This window comes from Galleria mellonella, unplaced genomic scaffold, assembly GCF_026898425.1.
Source record: "Galleria mellonella isolate WM207_F2 unplaced genomic scaffold, CSIRO_AGI_GalMel_v1 utg117, whole genome shotgun sequence".
NCBI lineage: Eukaryota > Metazoa > Arthropoda > Insecta > Lepidoptera > Pyralidae > Galleria > Galleria mellonella.
The window spans coordinates 5,387,843-5,409,555 of NW_026441980.1; the positions used below are offsets into that span (position 1 = coordinate 5,387,843).

At 31.1% G+C, this 21,713-nt stretch overlaps 1 protein-coding gene across 1 annotated transcript in view; it reads right to left on the bottom strand.

Annotated features, from left to right (window-relative positions):
• LOC113511948 (J domain-containing protein DDB_G0295729-like) overlaps window positions 1-5,440 on the bottom strand; it is a 28,361-nt gene extending 22,921 nt beyond the window's left edge. The window contains 3 exon segments of the mRNA XM_026895676.3: window positions 1,540-1,650; window positions 1,872-4,218; window positions 4,220-5,440. Of these exon segments, the coding sequence (XP_026751477.2) occupies window positions 1,540-1,650; window positions 1,872-4,218; window positions 4,220-5,359 (3,598 nt within the window). The 5' untranslated portion in view covers window positions 5,360-5,440.
• Window positions 5,441-21,713: the final 16,273 nt, after the last annotated feature.

Consider the following 21,713-nt stretch of genomic DNA (forward strand, 5'->3'; position numbering starts at 1 on the left):
GATTACAAAACCTTGCATATTTATCTGCATAAAGTAACGAAAAAACTGAAATTTTGTGGTGTTGTTCACTAAACAACTAAGGCTTTGATATACATTTTGAATTGTACAGAAGGATTTCTTATTTTAAAGACAACGTTTTAAAAATTATTACTTTGCTCATAATAATTATGTACATAATAATGTACGAAATTCTTTCTAATTTACAAAGCTATTTATTAAAAAAACACTAATACGTAAAAGTTTGGTGTCGTCGTTCATGAATAAAATAATATAAAGTTAGTATAGTATCATTATTATAATTTAATAAATATTCTTTAAATGAAAATTGCTTTTTTTTAATTTGCAATCAAATACTTAAGTAAATTGATGTTCATTCAACCCCACTTTTTATCAAATTTTGCCGAAATAATTACAATTTTTTTTTATAAATACTACAAGATTTTTGCATAAAAATATACAATAATAAAGTTAATACATTTGTAAACCAATATAGAAAAATAAGTATTACTAATGTATAATGTATAAATTTTGTTGCGCAACTCATTGCGTGTGACCTAAGCTTGAAATCTTTATTGTCATCTGACTTTAAAAGAAAGATGTGCTCAATTGAGTTTGATTTTATGTTTGTTAACTCACAACTCCGTCAGTTATAAACCGATTTAAAATATTCTTTTTTTATCTGAAAGTATATACTTACAGATTGTCCCATAGCAATTTTATCAAAATTGGTTCACAGCTTTATTTTTTAAACATAATTGAAGTCTTTTTTTTTCATAGAACACAATCTTAAATTCTATAATAGCCCTTTTTTATATTTAAGTTTAGAACTAAGTATCATTACAAGTGAATATTTTTAAGAGTAAGTTGAAAAGCTCCCTTCTTTACATGTCTGTCTGAATGTCTGAGGCAATTGTATCATTTTTCCTATTAATACAGTACAGGTGAGAGACAAGTGATTGGCTTGTATCCAAACAGCAGCAACCGCATCGCACTCCCACATAGTCGTGTACCCTTAGACATAAACAAATAGGTACATATAATTCGTGATTACGAGTGTCTTCTATTATAGGCAGTGAACTTTTTAGATGCTGCTTCAATGTCTATTTATGATTTAATTGTTGAACCATTGTCATCAATAGTCGAATATATAAATACAGTATTTTGCCTGATTACCTAAGTACATGAATCATATAATTATTAAATTTATTTAGAAGCTTATTAATTCATTTAAATAATTCCATTTTCAGCATTATAAATACAAATTTATAGAAGTAATTTTTTTTAGAGAACCATATATAGTTGTGAAATGTATTTTTTCCTATTCTTTTATTGACGAATACGTCGTTTTTTATTTTAAATATTTTTACACGTGCATCTAATAATAACCGTACAAACGATAGCTAGCCAATAAAACATTGCTTTATTTTGAGCGGGACGACTGACGTAGCCAGTGACGCTCGTCTTTAATAGCAAAATCGTTGAATATGAACTTCAATGATTTAGAAACTTTCAACTAATCCGTATTACGCTCGTACCTACCTCGTTTAGATGCAGTGCGAGAAGCTAACGCTTCTACAAGAAGTCGCTGGTTCACTCCACATAAGTTAGCGGTCAATTTTTCACACTTGCGATGACAGTTTACATCACAATCTAAAACAAAGTAACAACATGTCGCCTGGCTAAGGGTAGACAAAACAAACATTGGTCGTCTATATTTGCTGTTAAAGCCGTGCAAAAGCAAGCGTGCATCCAAAATTTGTTCTAATTACATATTTACAAATACATACCTAATAATTTTTTTACGTAAAATGTAATGTGTGATGTGTCATTTTGTGTTACAAAGATTCGTAATATATAAAATATTTTATTACCTTTTTTAATTTGAACAAATCCTGCGGGTGAGGTTGGTGCAGAAGAATCGAACCCAGAGTCATTAGAACCAGTAGATGTCCTGCCGTCTGGATTATTTTCACATTCAAAAAATTCCGTCGATCCTTCACTTGTATCTGATTCATCTTCGTCGTCTTCGTTATCTTCATCTGATGAATCTTCATCCGAAGAACTTTCAGAAGAACTAGAAGAATGAATAACTTGCGGCGATTTCTTTTGAAGAGGTCGTGGGGTAGCTATTAATGGTCTTAAGGCTGGTTCATCCTTAACAGGTTTTTTAGAAATCGGATTTTGTGGCAATTTTATTATATCTTTTGGGGTTGGTTCTTTAGTTTTCGTTAGTTGTACTATCTCATCATGGCGATTTTCAGTCTCATTGTCGTCTTGTTTATTTTTCAATTCATTTTCTTTTGGAATGTTTTCTGATACTTTGACTTCTGGTACATTATGAATAGTTTTTAAATCTTTAAGATTTACATCATCTGATGGTTGAGCAAGTGAAATTTCTTCTGTGTTTCTATTGATTTTAAGACTTGATAGAGGCTTACTATTATCCATATTATTTTCAGAAGCTTTATTTGGAGATGGTGAAACTATGTTACTAAACATAACATCAACATCTTTTATATCATTAGGACATGATGTGCTTAAAGAATTATTTGTACATTCTATTGTTTTGTTTTCATGTTTGCTGCATATTTTATGTGTAAAATTATCGTTCACTCTATTCTTTGCTACATCTATTTTGTTTGCTTCTGGGAGTCGTACATTTTTTTCTGGTTGAATTGTTGTGTTACTTTTTTTAATATTTCTTGTATCTTTTACTTTTTCTTTACTCTTTTCATTTTCTTTAACCGCCGTAAGTTGCGTTTTATTTTTTACACATTTTTGATCTGTAGGTGCAATCGTATTACTGTTTTTCAGGGTCTTATCAGGTATATCTTTTTCTATATTCTGTTCTAGTTTTCTTTCTTCCAAATTATCACTTAATAATTTTAAGGTATCCGCTTTCATTTTTTCTGATTTTACTGATTCATTTGGAATTATTGCGTTATTACATTTGTTGCTATTCCCTTTAAATATTTTTGGTTTATTTTTATCTGTAGTCATATCATCTATTTTCTGTTGTATACTACGATTTCTCGAATACAATGTATTATCACTAGCTTCATTAGTATTGTCTAATATACTTTTTTCTAAAATTTGTGTGTTTGGCATTATTTCTACTATCGTATCATCAGATTTTGAAATTTCGGCTACATTTTGCAATTCTTTCTCAGAATACAATTTTTCTTTAATATCACCTGTGTCCATTTTAGTAGTATCTAGAATAATTTGGTTATGATTTATATTCTTAATTTCGTTACATGAGTTATTATTTGTGTCATATTTAACATCCTTGTTAATTATATTAACGTCTTTATTTTTTATTGTATTATTAAAAGTGAGAATCGTGGGATCGTTAATCAATGTATTATTGTCTTTTTTTGCAATTTCCTTATCGAGGGATTCTTTTATAATTAGATCACCAGTGTTTCTTAGTTTATTTGGTTCTAAACTTTTTAATTTATACTGTGTCTCTTCAGTCTTACCTTTTAAATCAGTTTTATTTTGATTTGATATTTCTGTAGATCCCATTATTTCCTGATTATTTGACTGCAAATTTAATAAAAGAGATTTATTTGTCAACATGAGGGAATCACTTTGAGTCTCATGAAAACTTGATTGAACATCTGATATTTCTTTATTATCAACACATATTTCATTCTGGTCTTTATTAATATACGTATCATCCTCAACATCCTCTTCTTCAGGATACCAGAATAATGCCCTTCGGTTCTTTTCTTTATTTTGTTCTATGTTTTGTTTCCTTTTTAATAAATAAATAGTTTCTCTCTTTCCAATTTTATCCCAAAAATTACCATCTTCAGGTTCTGGTGATTCTGAAATACTATTACCAGATTTTATTTTTTCACTGACAGAAGGTATATTTTTATTGTTTTCTGTTGTAAGTTCCATATCTATAACACTACTAAATGATATTTCCTTTTTAGGAGAACGGGGTTTTTCTTCAATAGTTACATTTTCCACTTTAAATTTTAAGGGGCTAGTTGGGGCCGAAACTTCCACAGTTGACGTAATTTTTGTTTTTAGCTTTGGTTTTGGCTTTGTTTTAATAGTATCACGCTTTATTGATATCCTTTTACTTTCTTTGATTGCTTGTAAATCTGCACGTATTGGTTCTCTAGGAAACTCAGTAATAGAATCTAACCTACAAATGCTACTACTAGAAGAAGATTTTTTTATACTTCGTCGCTTTGCCAACGGTTTTAGTATCTCTGTGATCTTGTAAAGAGTTCAAATTGTTATGTAATGAGTGATCTGATTTCGTTGTTTTTAATGGGTTTTTTGAATCATTAGAGTTTTTTCTTTTCATAGACTGAATCGCATCTAACCTATTTTTTGGCTCTTCTTCGATACCTACTTTTGTTAAATCCAACGTAGCAGTACTGAGATTTTCTCCTCTAATCAATGTGTCAAATAGATCTGCCTGCTCAGCTAATAGTTCCATTGAACATCTTCTATCCGCTGAATATTTAGTTGTGCAACTGCCTACATTTGGAGATGGCACATCAGATGGACTCGGTATTATGTCTTTTTCCTTTAAAATTAAATTGTCACTGTTATCTTTATCCTTCAACTGAAATTTTTCTACCAACTTCGTTCCTAATGTTTTCTTTTCAATAACTTTCCCTTTGTATACAAGATCTTCAGAGAGCTTTTCCCTCCATTTTAAGCTATCACTGGAATCTTCGTTTGTAATATTTTTTCCATCATTCGTATTCACCGACTCCTGTGGATTCACAGGCTTGCGCGGTGAATCCCTCTCCTTTCTCTTCACAGTATGAAGTCTCACAACTGTTCTTCCACGTTTTATTGTACTTCTTTTTGTCCCTGGCGATGAATCAATGCCAGTTTCAGGTTTTCCATCAACTCGTGGCATAAATGGACTACTATCCTTATCATCATTCGGGACCTCTCTTACTGGAGATGGTGTCGGACTCTTTTTTTTATTGCGATATTTATCTCTAGAAACATCGATATCAGCCGTGTTTATGTTTATTGGTCGTGAGGCGTAGCTAGTATTACCATAAGACCTTTTCATTATGGGTATCCGTCTCGGACTATTGATTCGAACAGGACTGGATGTTCCTCTTTCTGATATAGTGCTAAGCATAGGCGAGTAACTTCTGCCAGAGGATGTAATCCATCTGGTAGTGAGTGGTGGTATTCGAGAGTAACCGCCAAGTGAGGAATGAGTACTATAACTCGATCCCGGGTTGAGATAAGGTGCACTGTACGACGATCCAAGTGAAGAAATTGATGCACTATAGCCGTAAGGCGAGCTAGTGTAGGAAGGTGAACCACCATAATACATGTTCGTAATGTGCTCGGAATATAGAGGCATGGTAACGTATATATGCGCGGGCGTCGCGACAACCACCGTATCCCGCACGGGTTCGCGCGCAGACTGACAAGAGCCGCCGTCGGTCGACGCGACCGCTCCGCACCAGGTGCGCCCCGCCCACCGCGGCCGCCCAACACCGCCCGTCGTCTCACCACACGCCAGGTGATTGATTGATGATGTTATTTAGACAATAATAACCCCTTGTGACTATTACTATGTTTTCGGAAGGAAGTTTTTAGCTGTATTTAATTTTGTTCAATATTTGGGTCCATACTTAGGTTTTCATAAATCTATTTAGGTTTAAATTGACAGAGCTTTAAACGGATAAAGAAAGCAAGAATCAATGTGGATAATAAATAATATTATTTAAAAAAAATATATAAATATAGTATAGTTATTTAAGACGTTGTTATAAATATAACCGTAATTACGTATCAATGACATTTTTATTTACCGTTCACCTGTAACATTTTTATTCTTTAAAAATAGTGAACTCGTGCAATGGTCGAACGTTTTTACATAAAACAAATAACCTCAATACCACAAACGATATCTTTTTGCAGGAATAATGAGTATCCCAATAACATTACATATGTAAGAAATTCCTATTATTAAAAATGAACCAAACTGATAAAAGAGCATAATCCTAAGTTTCATTTTTACAATTTATCTTTAAAATTGGACCTTACAATAATGGAAAACAATTCATTTCAAATAAGTAATGTTTATAATTTTAGTTTATAATTTGTATACTAAATGTTGATAGTTTTACTCGTACTTATCCCGTAAAATCTAGGGCAAGTAAAACAAAACAATAATCTGATTTTATTTGATATTTTTATCGACAAACCTGTGGCTAATTTCAAAGGAAGTATTACACTTACCTTATTTGAACTTTTATATCAATTTATATATCATAGTTGTATCATTAAGTATATATTACTAGTTTATGTTTTTATATAAGCAAAATATATTTAATATTCCCTATTGTTTTTGACATATTCCTAGTTTAATGCTCCGCCTTTTTTTCTCTCTCTTCAGAGCAACGGCCAACTGGTGCAGAATGCCATTATGCAGTATAGGATTTTTAGAATATGCAAAAAATAATAACATAGGTAAAATTAAAAAAGGCAAAATGATCTTAAATTTTTGACATCCTTTTGCCTTAAGTAAGGTTAGTAAGGAGAATGGATGTATAGTAATACGGAATAATAATTGTACCCTTTTACGTATTTTGGATTTAAATTTTACATTCACCACGAATATTTAAGTTTACTAATATTATAAATATGGAAATAAAGTTTGTTTGTTACTTCGGGCACCGTTATGGGATGAATAAAGACATAGGCTACTTTTCAACTGACCTCAAAAAGAAGGAAGTATTAATTTTTTTTAAATTTTGTTACCTCTCATCGACCTAACTCCATCAGTTGTAAACCGATTTGGAAAATTCTATTTTTTAACTGAAAAGATATACTTACAGATTGATCCCATATAAAATTTATTAAAATGAGTTCACAAGTTTAATTTTTAGACCAAAATAACTGGTTTTGTCACAATTGAATTCGGTTTTTTGTGAGACACAAACTTTATTGTCCATGGCAATAAGCGTATTACGCGAATATAGTCGCGGGTAATAGCTAGTAAATATTAAATAGCATCTAGATAGGTTTTAAATTGTGATTAAACGACGAGTAGTTCAGGAATAAATTATGCTATGGAGACAGTTGCTCTGACGTCAGACCATGAAGCGTGATACAGCTGTTTATTTATATATCATACAATAAAATATTATTGTTTATAATGATTCCAATATGGTAAGATTAATTACTTTATTACAAAGTAATTTTGTGTACGATATAACATACCTACTTCCATTTTTAGTTTTATTAATAACTAACTTTTTACCTACGTTTTTTTATATCATAAGTAGGAAAACCAATTAAATAAACCACTTGTAGATCGCGTGTCTGGATAAAACATACACCAAATTTTAAGTTATACCTTCACATACATAACTTTGGAAATCGCAAATTTGGTGCAATACTTTTGTGTGTGTTTTTGTCTCACATCCATACAAAGCTATATTCCGGATATAAGTCTTGTATGGATGTGAAATGTGGACACTAACTCAGTAAGAAACAGACAAACTTAGCCTTTAAAATGTGGTGTTAGAAAAGGATGGAGAAAATTAGCTGGAAAGATCGAATAAGTTATGAGAAGGTTCTACTTAGGGTTAAGGAAAAAGAGACAAATTATATAAACTATTGAGGTCAGAAGGAAAAAAATGTTAGAAGTCATATTATCTCTACCTCTATTATTATAGAAGGAAGGAGGGGAAAGGGTAGAGCAATACATAATTACATCAGGCTGTTCAAGGAAAAAGTTGGTGTCATGTCGTATTTGAAGAGTGTGTCAAGATGTGAAGAGACCCGCTGAAAATCGAATTTAGTGGCAAGAACTTTACAGTGAAGAGAGCAGCTGTTAAATAGGGCATAAATAGAGTAAAATTTGTTTCGTGATGCCGAAACAAAAATACAGGTAGACTGACAAAATTTTTATACAGACTTTTATTAAGTATAAATTACATGTACAGACATCGCCTAGATATTATTTTATTATATTAATAAGATTAATAGATACAAAAATTTAATTAAAAGATCAGATTGTTATTGTCTGATAAAAAACTGATCTTTTAATTTTGATATTCTTTTAAAATTGGTTTTGTAACCAACTTTACATTCTTGAATGATGCAAATTTCATTTTAGGTCGGTATTTTGGTACCTAAGTAAAGCATCACTTGACTATTGCGGTTTATTTTATAATAATATATGGTAAAGCGAACAGGTAGCATTTGAAAAAATCATGATTTCACGAAGCTACGTAGCATCTAATTCAAAATACTCGTATTACTAAATCAAAAGTTGTAAATCTTTACCTAATTAGATTTTATTGCCGGTTCTCTCTGAATATCTGAAAGATTCTTAGCTTGAATATAGATAAATAATATTATACTGTATACATATATGTCTTACCATGATACATCTAGCTTTTATCTGCGAGTTCGTCCGCGTAACCGGGATATGTTTACTGACTGGGATAAAAAGTAGCTTATATACTTCGCCAACGCATACAGTACGCATATATCAAATTTCATAGTGATTGATTAAGTTGTTAAGACGCTACAAGATAATCCAACAAACTTACTTTCACATTTATAATATTACTATTAAGGATTACAATGTAAAGTATCAGTTAGCCGACATAGCTCAGAAATCTATTATTACACGATGGGAAAGAAAAGTTCTCGAATGACGATCCAACTACATGCATTGAACAATGACCGTGAATGCAGATGCAGGTGACTCAGGGCCGTTTCTTATTTCAGTACATGTAGGACGCCTAGTTTAAACAACGGAAAATGAACTGCTGAAATGAAATCAGAGAATACAGAATCTTTTAAAGATAAAACACTTGAGTGCAATAATAATAGTAATGAATAGTAATAAAGACACAAAAGAATAATGGATATTATTTAACAATGTTCGTTATTCCTTTGTGTTTGAGCTCTTTGACGACGACGAAGATGCAAATCATCGTTTTTTACAAAACAATGAGGGCTTACTATTGGGGCATTGTTTTGATGTTATTTTATATATATATATATATATATATATATATATATATATATATATATATATATATATATATATATATATATATATATATATATATATATATGTTGTGTGTGTGTGTATATGTATATGTATATATATATAAATCAATAACTGTTCATTATTCTCGGTAAAACTCAAAAACGGCTTCACTAAGTTCACCAACCAGGTCATCAAGTTTTATTATAAATGCTTAAGTATACATATTTACATAATAGAAAAAAAGAGTCGATGTCGCATTTTTTTGTTAGAACATTTTTTTCCTTCATCATTCGAATACCTCTATATTGTCTATAGATACTCCTTTAATAAACCTTTTTGGAAATGTAAAGAACTCTACCAATTTCTCTTGTAATCGCAGCGCCTAGGTGTACGACGGGTCTAAAATATGTCGAATGGACATTTTAATCACGAATATTGGTATTTGTATACTTTAACAATTAATAAAGTTAAAAAAAAAAACCTTACCATACGAATATATTATTATCAAAATAACAATCTAATTAAATAAAAAATAGCTAAAATAGAAATGTTTTGTTATAAATCAATAAAACATATAATTTATTTTTAACATATTTAAATTACTAAATTTAATAAAAAGGCATGCAAATATTTTTTTGCTAATTGTGATAATTATAGAAAAAAAATACATACGACCGTACAATTTACGTACTACATTTGCTATGACGTACTTAAACTCGTAGTCTATTATAAAACTTAAAAATATAAATATTTTGCAGTTTTTCAATAACGAATTGGTAACATTGCTATTTGTAATGTTGATTTAATTGTAATATATTGATTATATATGCGCATTGATAGTCAATCAGTCATAGGAGCAAATATCATACAATTAATACACACGGAATTTAAAATAAAGTAGACATGCTTATAAAAAGTCATTCAGGTAATTTTCCTTGTATCAAACAAAAGCGTCTAGTTTTAAAGTAAGAAAAATGTATCATGCATTCAAAGAAAATGACACACCAGGAAAATAGCATTCAGCAATATGTTCAACAACATACAATACGACGTAAACTACGTGTAAATTATCAGAAATATCTGTACATATTTAATTTAGAACGTTTCTTGGTATAAATACTAAGAAAATGAAATGAAATGAAAATGTTTGGACTTATAATTGTAATATAATGATACTTAAAACCATTTGAAACATACCTCTAGGGCTGCATGTTATGTGCCTGTATATGTATGTAACTTCTTATTGTACCATGTAGCAAGCGAATAAATATGAATTGTTTTTATTTTAATGGACACAAATATATATATAACACTTATAAAAGTTTGTGAACATTTGTCCATTAATTTGAAATAAACTTAGCAGGTAACCGTTTTGATAAATATGTAGATACTATGTAGATCTTTATTTTTCATGCGTCGTAAAACTAAATTTTATAGATGATGATTACCTAAATATTTAGTCAGTGAGGAGAGTCATTCTATAATGAATAAAATCATCTCTCTGGTCATATTATCTATTACTTAAATCTTGAATAATTTGTTAGTGACTTATATAAGCAGGAATTAAAGCGTTTGCAAAGCAACTAAGATATCTACTTGTAGTTTTGTTAAACAAAACTACAAGTAGATATCTTATTTCTACACATTTTAATATCTTATGAAATTAATACAATTTCATAGAATTCAAAAATAGAAATAGTTTGGTACCTTCACACTTGAGGCCTTGTTTGAAGAAACCATAGAGCAATGCGCCGCAGTGATCACAGAACGTTGGTGACATGAACTGGTGGGGACGGAATCTATGAGGAACGTCCACTTTGAATCTCTCCCGTAAGTACTGCCGACAATATAATAAGGCTATATTTTACAAAGTCTTATCCGTTTAACTTGTTACACTCATACATATATAAATGCTAGAAATAGCAAACACATATACTGATACATCATTCTATTGGGAGTATTGTAACCAAAGTTAGAGCACACTCTCACACCCATGGCTGTATATGATTATGGTCTATGCCTCTATATATATTGTATTAAAACTTATAACATTATTTTTCTCTGTTCGCTCCACATTGATAAATGTTCACATGTGCCTATAAAAATAAATTATTCCATAAGAAAAAGGTTGTTTGCTGAAAGCCTTCCTCTATTGTACATCACATACAGGGAGTTTCTTTCTATAAAAATAATACATTATTCTATACTCAAATTTATATATATATATATATATATATATATATATATATATATATATATATATATATATATATATATATATATATATATTAGTATTGCAATAAAAAGTAAATAAATAAGAAAAAAAATATTATTTGAATGACAAATGCGCATGGTGTTAGTCGATCATGTATGGGCTTTTTAATGACTATTTAATTTAAGACATCACACATTTAAATAAATACACATAATATTAACAAAGATTTTTTGCTGTTAAGGAGGCAAACGAGCAGATAATCCCCGTGATGGAAAGCGGCTACCGTTGCCCGTGAACACCTGCAACACGAGAGGAGATTGCTTGTGCATCGCCGGCCTTTTAAATGTTTAATTTCCCATATTATATTGTAAAGAGAAAAGTGAAAACAAAAGTGCATTCCACAACCCAAATGTATGAGGTGCACGGACAGTAATAGTATATCATGCACCCAAGAAATGAGGGTGAACTAGTTCTATAACGAAAGGTAATGATGGTAAAAGGGTGACCATGACATCAGGTCTTATAATTCCCTGGAACATTCCCCATTATACAGCTAATAGAAAATTGATAAAGAGGCAACATCCCACCTCAAACTCAGAGAATCTAAACCGTCCGTTAGCATGGGATCGTTGATAGCTTGTACCGCGCGACGCGGTAGATATAGAGTCAAGTGGAAAGAACTGATATTGGGATTCTCCTGCGATTGACCTAACAGACTACATATTATTGATAGCAATTCCCGTTACTAACAATTGTTTATTGCATTTTTTCATAACTTTCTATATATTATTACAAATAAATAACAAGGTTCTCACCACTCACCACAGTGGACTCGGAATGGGCAGGGGACCCGGGACATTTCCCGAGCAGCTTGTTGTGGCATCGTTTATGCACGGCCGTCTGGCAGACCGCACAACGGTATCCCTGCTTTCCGAAGCCCCATAAAAACTCTTTGCAGAAAGCACAAAACGTTGGCTGCCGGAAAAACTTCGCCACAAATCGATGTCCATTCACTTCGTGGACTCTGAAAAGAAAAATAACAACGCTTAGTAAAATTTTTATTAAAGTCATATTCTGTTTGCTTCTTTATAGTTTAAGTTAAATAATAGAATCCGACAATTTTTATCAAAATTGTTAGCTATTTAATTGAATTACAGTGAAAAAATACAATCTGTTTCGCAATTATGAAATAAATAATACGAGTAGTTTAAATTCCAATTTGTAGTTATCTCTAACTTTAAAATTAACTAAATACCATATAAATTTATCCTCTATGTAATCCAGTATATGTACAGATTTTATCCTTTTTTATATTTAAAAAATCTACAGTCTATTATAGAATTTTTTCCTTTTTCCAAGATGAAAACTATCTTTGATATCAGAAAGATACAGTTATAATCCTAAAATACCTTTTAAGTTGGAATAATAAACACCTATACTTAGTATCTAACTAGCCCATTGTCAGCAATACACTCTATCGAGGCTACATCCATGCGGTACCCTGAAAACTATCGTGGCTTTTTTAGTAGAATTCAGCACGATGGACATCCCTCCCTGTTGCCCCGCCAGCATATATCTATAGCGCAAGCAGGATAGTAATCCTATCTATTACCCTATTTATTATCACTAATTAAAAACACCTATACATACATACATATCTGTCACGCCTGTCTCCCATTAGGGTAGACAGAAACAATGAAACGCCAAATGCTTCGATTCAAACAAACCTCTTTCGCTTCTTCCACGTTCATCAATCTTTTCATACACGCTCGTCGGTTACGGGTACCTATACATACACATAATATATATATATATATATATATATATATATATATATATATATATATATATATATATATATATATATATATATATATATATATATATATGTATATACATAATAAAAAATACTAGGCAATTGCATAAAATTATGTAGGTGGGCTCACATGGTTTTAAGGATTCGGAGCCAAGAATCCAAAACATTGAATGCAAGTACCTACGCAAACATAATGTGGAGGCGTGAAAAGCGTGATCGTGCAATGGAAAGATTGTGTATATAAAAGAAGGTATAATTTAATTACTTCATAATACCTGATAAGAAGATTCTAAATTATTTATGCATTTAAAATTGAAAGTTACAGCTACTCATTTACGAAGATGTTTATATTGCATTGTTACGACAACATTTATTATAAGATAGACAGAATATGTGCGACGTCTCATTAAGATTTCTTCTATTCTGCAAAGTCCCATCATAAAGGATAAATTCACAATTCGACTAAATTGTTTGCATGTATGTTACGTAATATCTATGTTGACAATAATCCTTTGTTTAATCACAAGTATAAAATAATTTTTTTAACGGTTAAAGTTGATGGTTTTGCGAAGTGTAATCCTGCTTATTATATATATATTTTTTTAATAGCAACTTTAAAAAAACTTAAAAAAAAATATATCTTGTATGTTACAATAGATATTTTAATTATTTCTGAATTTTTTTAGCAATTGATAGACTTCATTCCCGTCTTTGCCTGGTCCTGTTTTATGATGATAAAATAACGTTTTGTAATAAAACATTAAATATTTATTTATTTAGACCATATGTGCTAAAAAAACATTGTTGATGTGTTGCTTAATGTTACTAGGAACAGTAAATTGAATAAAATATACTAACTTATTATGTTTGATGGCTCCTCGCCGCTGAGTGATACGCTTTCCGCGGGAGCGACGCACCTCTTCGCCCGCCTCACTGCAGCCCCCGCCCGGCAACCACTGTAATGAACCAAAAGGTAGTATGCATCATCTGATCGGCACATTTTTACTTATTATATTTCTAACTAGTAACTTGGAAGGGAGGGGGAAAAGGAATTGTTAGTAATTGGGATTAGTAGCCCCATTGCTAGCAATATACCCTGTCAGATCGACCTACACGTGGTTCCCCCTGGAAACCATCATGATTAATTCTAGTCGAATTCTAACTGACCTGTATACTAGTGTATCATCTATTTTAAGCTAAAAACTTTTGTCATTTTTCGACATTTTTTTGTAATAAAATCTTCAACTATTAATAAAAAATTAGAACACTCCTTTAATGTTAATCATTTCTATTTCACCTAATATTTTACTAAAAACGTCTCGGGAAATGTAATGTAAATGAGCCAAAATGGTAACACTCATAATTTCAAAAAGTCGTCAATTGATGTAAGTTATTTTCGGTAAATCATAGAGTTTTTAGACAAAGCTAACATAACATTTTATTAAATAATCGTTTGACACATCTTTACTAGAATCTTGATACTAATAGCTCTTTAAAAATAAATTTTATTAAGAATACCATAACATAGTAAGCATGTCGTACAGTAAAAACCACTTCATTTTCATAATATTTTTCGATTAATAAAGTTATGCAAACAGACAGACACAAAGACGCGCATCCAAGATTTCTATTTATATTACGTACCCACCTACTTAAAAAATAAACAAATGCGACTGCTTTAATGCTGTCTTCCTCGTCTACCTAATGTTTATAAAGTCAACGCTAATTACGATGATTTGATAAATTGCCAATAATTTAATGTCACATTGAACAAGAAGTGCTTATACTCGACGCAGTTCATTCCAAAACTACCCGCTATTTAATGTAGTCATTAGTAGGACTTGTTAATGGTAATTCAATGAGTGGTACCGACTATTTTTTTTTTTAAATAGACATATTGAAATAACAATGAGAGAACTATTTAATGAAAATTTGATGAGTCCAGTTGCTATACGTGCATTACTATAATGTGCATAATTCTAGGCCGGCTAGTCGCTTTGGTTATCACATAGATACGCCGTGTCACGATTACCTACATCAGTTATAAATATTTCCAGCATACATTCAACAAACGTGAAAATCTGTTCAAACTTAAATACTCGTACTTATTCGCAACGCTCCATGAAATTAGTAATTGGACATACCCAGAACCAGGTCGACATCGTTCCACACTGATGTCGCAATACAGACACATCGCCAAGAAACGCGTCACGAGTCACAGACAAACATGGATAAAAATTATGTAGCCAATAACATCGTTTCAAGTACTAATGTAGCACCCTTTCAGCTGAAGGGACGCTACTAGATGCATCAGTATTCATATAGAAAGCGTCGTTGCTCCAACATCTATTTTGTGAATTCTCTGGCATAGATCCGGGTGATTACGACTTTGAAATACAGCGTATTTGTCAGATGACCAAAATTGAGAATTCGTTTGTAATAGTCGCACACGGCTGTAATGTACGTGAACGACATACAAAGATTTCCTAATTGGTAATGATTAGTCAGTATAAAAATGTGATCATGTCACTTTAATTTTAAATTTAGTACGATTTAAAACTGTAGTTTTCTATAATAATATACAATTATTAAATATAGGTACTACTTAATCAAAAAATTATAAATTCTGAGAGTATCAACTATGTAAATTGTTGCTATATTATATAAATCGAATTTTATAGCTCTGACAAATGAACGGCGACACATTGAAAGATTTATTGACTACTTGCATCAATCAACTCTCTATAAATTTATCATTCTATAAAAAAAACATCGATAAATCGGAATGCTATATTGATATGTTAATCATATTTATATTGCATCTAGTACTATAATAATCATCATCATCATCAAGTGAAGTCAGTGAAACTTGTCCATCAATCAACACAACAAACGAAATTATTTACTGCGATTAAAACTTTGATCATTGGAAATTAGATTTCGTCAAAAAGATTTTGTAGTATAATAGATTCGTTTCTGAATTCCCGCCGATAATTGAATCGATGTTTTGTGAATATACAATACACCATTCATCGTTTACTCATTCATGTTTAATTTTAGTCTGGTAAGATAAATTCATTCAAGTAGGTATTTATTATGAAGAAAAATTTTATGAATGACTATTTCTTAAAGAGCTTAGTGCAAATTCAAAATCACAAAATTATTAATCGCAAATCTTATGGATATACTAGCTAACCCGGCAATCGTTTTGCGACTACCGCCACCTACTGGATGCATATTTTCTTATAGGAATAAAAACTATCCTATTTTTGAAATTGAAACAAACAAAACACATTTATATATATATATATATTTTATTTAAATTAGTTGAGCTATCTTTGAATACAAATGTGTCATTTTTATATATAATTACATTAATTTTGCTTAAAATACTTTTTACTGCAAAATTTAAACAACAAACTTTAGTTGAAAGAGTCCTTCTCTCCATTGTCTCTATCATGTGTTGGCCTCACTGCAGACTTACTACATATTTGGTTATTATTTACATATTTATTAATTTAGTATATACTATGTGTATATATATGTTTATTTCAAACGCCACCCTATATCGACATTACGCTACATTTTATTTGCCATCAAGTTTAAGACTGCTACTGTGAAATCGTGTACCTTTATATTAGACTGACTCACATTGGATTAAGTCTTAATACCAGTTGGATGATTCTTTAGGAGCCAAAAGCTAGGAATTCTTTTAAATAAATCTCTAACTACCTATTCGTCGTCTCTGGTAAGCAAAAGGCTGGTACCTGAATCGGTCTGCAATTCGGCTAACGTTTTAGTTATCCAAATCAACAAAGATGATACATGTGATTTGATCTTTATTTAAGATTTTACTTGACTACAATAACTATACTTTTTGTGTACCATAATATAGTTCTTTCAGCTCTTGTCTTACCTATTTCCGTCTAGAAATAACAAAATAGTAAAATTTGTATGTAATTGGTTTAAAAAATAATTGTCTATGTCTATGTTTTTAGGGCAATTCAGAATTAAACAAATAAATAGACATTGCCCATATAAGAAGCATAAAACCCTAGTCCCCAAGAGTGGTTATGTTGTCTATAATGTTGGTCATAATCTATTTATATAAATATAATAAAACAGAAGAATTTGTTTGCTCGAACGCGCTAATCTCTGGAACTACTAACTAATTATATTACAAAAAATATTTTTGCATTTGATAGCTCATTTCTTAAGGAAGATCATAGGCTATTCAACATCCCAATACGACCACGAGCAAAACCATAGAATACAGAAATATCCCACAACCAGTTGTATAAAAAAATATGAGAATATGGAATCCTCAAAACAAGGATCGCGTGACTACCAAGGTCAAATACCGTGGTACCGATAAATATTGGAGTAGAGAGTAAATGCATGGGTATAAATAGAAGTAAACCGAGCGGTGCGCTAAACGTTTGATGGTACTGTAATGTTCCAGTTGTGCGTCAGCAAGCGATACACCACTTATACAGATATCAATGGTCGCACTTACAGCGTAACTAGATTACTAACATTATAAGGACTATCAATAATTATAATTCATTTCAAAAACATATTTTAAAGCATAACCCTGCATTTGGGAATACTAAATTATTTTATGGTTTGAAAGAAATAGCCTTAACTTTGCTGGTTACTCTCTTTTAGTCATAGATTATTTTATTTGCTTTTATAATAAAGTTAATTATTTGATACTGTAATATTTTATGTACATATGTATTTATTATATGTATAAATTTATTTATTTAACTTATTATGTATGTTTATATTAGTATAATTATATGTTAATATATATCAATTCAAAATACACCGCCTACTTATTTCTCGGTTTTCCCAATGGTTGACTGGTAGAGAACATCGTCCTGTGTTTAGTCCGCCAACTGTGCATAGAATTTGATTGTGCATTAAAATTTAAATAAATAAATATTGCAGTGAAATTACAGAGTATGAAGGCACAACATCATAATCCTTAAGAATGGCTATGCAAGAGGAGTATCGTAGGTAACACAATGTATTCTGTGACGTCCACGTCCTCTTTACGTCTACTAGGCCACGGTTACTCCTTTCCATTGGCTGAATCGTCAGCTTGTTTACCATTATAGGTATTATAAAAAAATTAATAGGTTGAAAAAATATAAGTACCTCTCAACATCTCCTACTTTTGACATTCAAACCCACATCTCTCTAGTATTTAGGCTTAGGGTAGTACTGGAAGCAAACTCAGTCCGGATAGTAGAGAGGTATGAACTCTGAAAACTATCGCATTGGGTTTTCAGAAAGTATTTTTTTTTTTATTTGTTCTTTAATTATAATGCATATTAAAATGTGTATGAATTAAAATTAAATGCTAGTAAACGTATCACTTAAGGTCTACTAGAACATTTGTCTATTTTTTAATATTTGTGATATTTCGATATTTTTTCGTGAAAGAAAAAAGAAAAATGAGAAAATCGTATTTTCATATGTGTATTCTCGATAATAAAAACGGACAAAATGATATACTTAATGGTATTTAATAGTGTGATATACATTATTTATTATTTAAAAGCAAACAGATTTTGCTCAGAAAAAAACAGCAACTTTGATCGTAACAAAATTCAGATATTAAGATAGGCCCAAACTAAAAGTAAATCAGATACCGAATAAAACAGGCAACGATTGACAAAGATATTGCGTAGCATACATACAATAAAATAAAAAAAAATCGTTGTACTTATAAAATCATGAATTCTGACTTACTGTCAATATATAGTCAAAACAATTAAGTTAAGGAAACTAAAATATACAACAATAAAACATAGTTTTATAAGCATCCGCTAACAAAGGATTTTTGAAAATTTTCTACTGAAAGGGGAAACATGACCTCACGTGCACTAAACCACGGGCAACAGACAGTTTAATTAAATATAAAACATAAAAGAATAATATACAATACATAAATATTAAATATTCGATATAAAATTTATTTTCAGATGACTTTAATACGAAAGATTTATTGATACCTTTTTATTATATATATTATTTTGGTTTTGATAAATACTTCTTGTATTTCAGGTACCTTCTTATTAGTCCAAACTACCATAGAAATACAACAACAGAAGCTACTAGTTTTATTTTAAATATGGAACAGTATCTTAAACTATTATTCTAGGTAGTGTTCGTTTTATTCGTTTTTCTATCTATCATATAATCTAACTTATTACCCTCATATCAGTTTTTCTTAATAGTCATTTTCTAGTTACAATATTAATTATATGTATACTGATTAAATATGCTAAATATATATGTATTCCTTTTAAATTTTTAATTGTATTATTTTCTACACCTTAATTTCAATAAAAAATTCTTGTATAATTTTTTTTTCTTTCCTTTGCTTAAAATAAAAAGAAGTTAACTTTTGTCAGAATCCTGAATCTTTATGACAAATCCTAGTTTATAACTTTTTTTAACATTGGCAAATTATTTTACTTATTCATCTAATAAAAGTTTGCCGATGTTTATAATGTCCATGTAGGTTATGGTCTAGTGTGTTTTTTGTCTTGTGAATTTCGTATATTTCATTTAAAGACGGGATATAATTTTTGTTTAATCATTACAATGAGAACTATTGGGATTACTTATTCTTACTGTTATCTACTTATTATAAATATATATTTAGCACTGACAAATGCTTATTTAAATGTATTTAATACTCAGATAATGTAAGTAGTTATGCTGACAATGTCATTAAACATCACGCAGTACTATGCCACGCCGGGCATATCATAAACTCAAACATTAGAATTCAGTTATTATTAGATAAGCAATAAACGCAGCTGAATTAATGAGCAAATAAATTATTAATGTTTCAAACACTTGAAAACAGTTTCTGATGAAAAAATATAAGCAGTTAGTTCGTCAATCCGACGAGTGTCAACGTTTTAATTTGTCTATTAATTCTTGGGGACTCACTCACATTAATAGCATTGGGACGGTAGCGGTTAGCGGACGGACGCACGGCGGGCGGCGGGCGCGGCGCGGGCGATGTCCGGCGGCGCGCCCCCCCGCCCGTGAATATCATCGGCGCCCGCGCATCTCGGCCGCTGCTGCGCCGACGTCGGTCGCCGGAGCCCTACGCCACTAGTCGCCGCTGGAGTACTCCCGACGAACCTGCACACCACACTTGCCGCTCCTCTCCACACCAGTGCGACGTTTCGCCACTCGCGTATTTATAAACAGAATTCCTCGCGCGGTATTCAGGGCCGGATACAACTTTTTACACGACTTTCAGCACTTACGTCGTACGGAGCACTGAAGAGGCGGACTCCGGGCTCCTTCCTCGATTGTCTGCCGGAGTCTGTGTGAGTCAACGTCGGCGCCCGCACGGATCGAACACAACTTGAAACGATACACTCAAAAATACGGTGCTTAAAATAATTATTTTACAAGCTTACAAGAATGCTACAGCGGATAAATGATAGAAGATAAAATATATTTTTAGATGGCCCGAAAGTTTATTTCTTTACAGATTCCGACAATAGGTACCTACCTAACCTACACAACAGAGCAACGCGCGTCCGCACAGTTTATGTTCACCAAATCGACATTGGAATTGCAACTTTAAAGATAATTTTTCTTCGAATTAAACTGGCGGTATAACTTGAAAAACTTCCCTTATCGGCTTATACTCGTAATTAACTACAATATATGTATATTAATTACCTATGGGCACTTATGTGATAAAAAAGTAACCCCTGACTGATTAACTCATCAGCTAACTGGATAGTACTGAAATTATAATTTGCAAGTTTTCACGGTAGAGTAGAAAACGAAGTTTAAATTTTGAAAATTTCATCCCTTAAAGGAGTTATCAGTATTTAACTTGGAAACAGAAGAGTTATGTGTATTTTTTTTTAATTTGCATATGTAACTGTACTAAGATTCTTCAAATAAAAAAATATTTCATGAGTTTTTATACTCTTCCAGGATTTCATGAGATGTAACAATTTTGCAAGGTTCAAACCATTGTTAACAATTACTTTATAAATTAAAAAAAAAAAATACTATCCTTAATCTATGATAATATTTGTTCGTAAATGTGTACAATTACAAAATAACCTTATCTTATCTTGTCCATACGCTTCCAAATTTACAAAAGAATTATAGATTAAATTACCAATAAATCACATTGCCTTCGTCGTGGGTAAAAATTACTATAATATTAATAATAAATTAATTACCTATGGCAAACTTAATCTGTAAATTTAGTCCAATTATACTTTACATGTTCTTGCAGATTCTATACTTAAAAATCGGTTATCTTGACTGATTTTCAACACACAGCCAAAACTATTAAATGTAGAAAACTGAAGTTTGGATAGGTTAGTATAGGTTTACTTTTTAACCGACAATATAATTCAATTTTAAGAAGAAACACAGCACCACGCATTCAAAACCGCGGGCAACAGCTTTTACGAGTTATATACGATATACTAGTACTTTACTCGCAAGTTCATTCGTGTGACGTGGGTGATTAAAGATGCAATTGTACCTACACGAATCATAATAGATGGATTTACTTTGTATAATCCGCCAATGTAAATGTATTAATCCATTAATACTACGCCCTCAACGTGAGAGGTTTATTACATTCGGCGAATTATGCA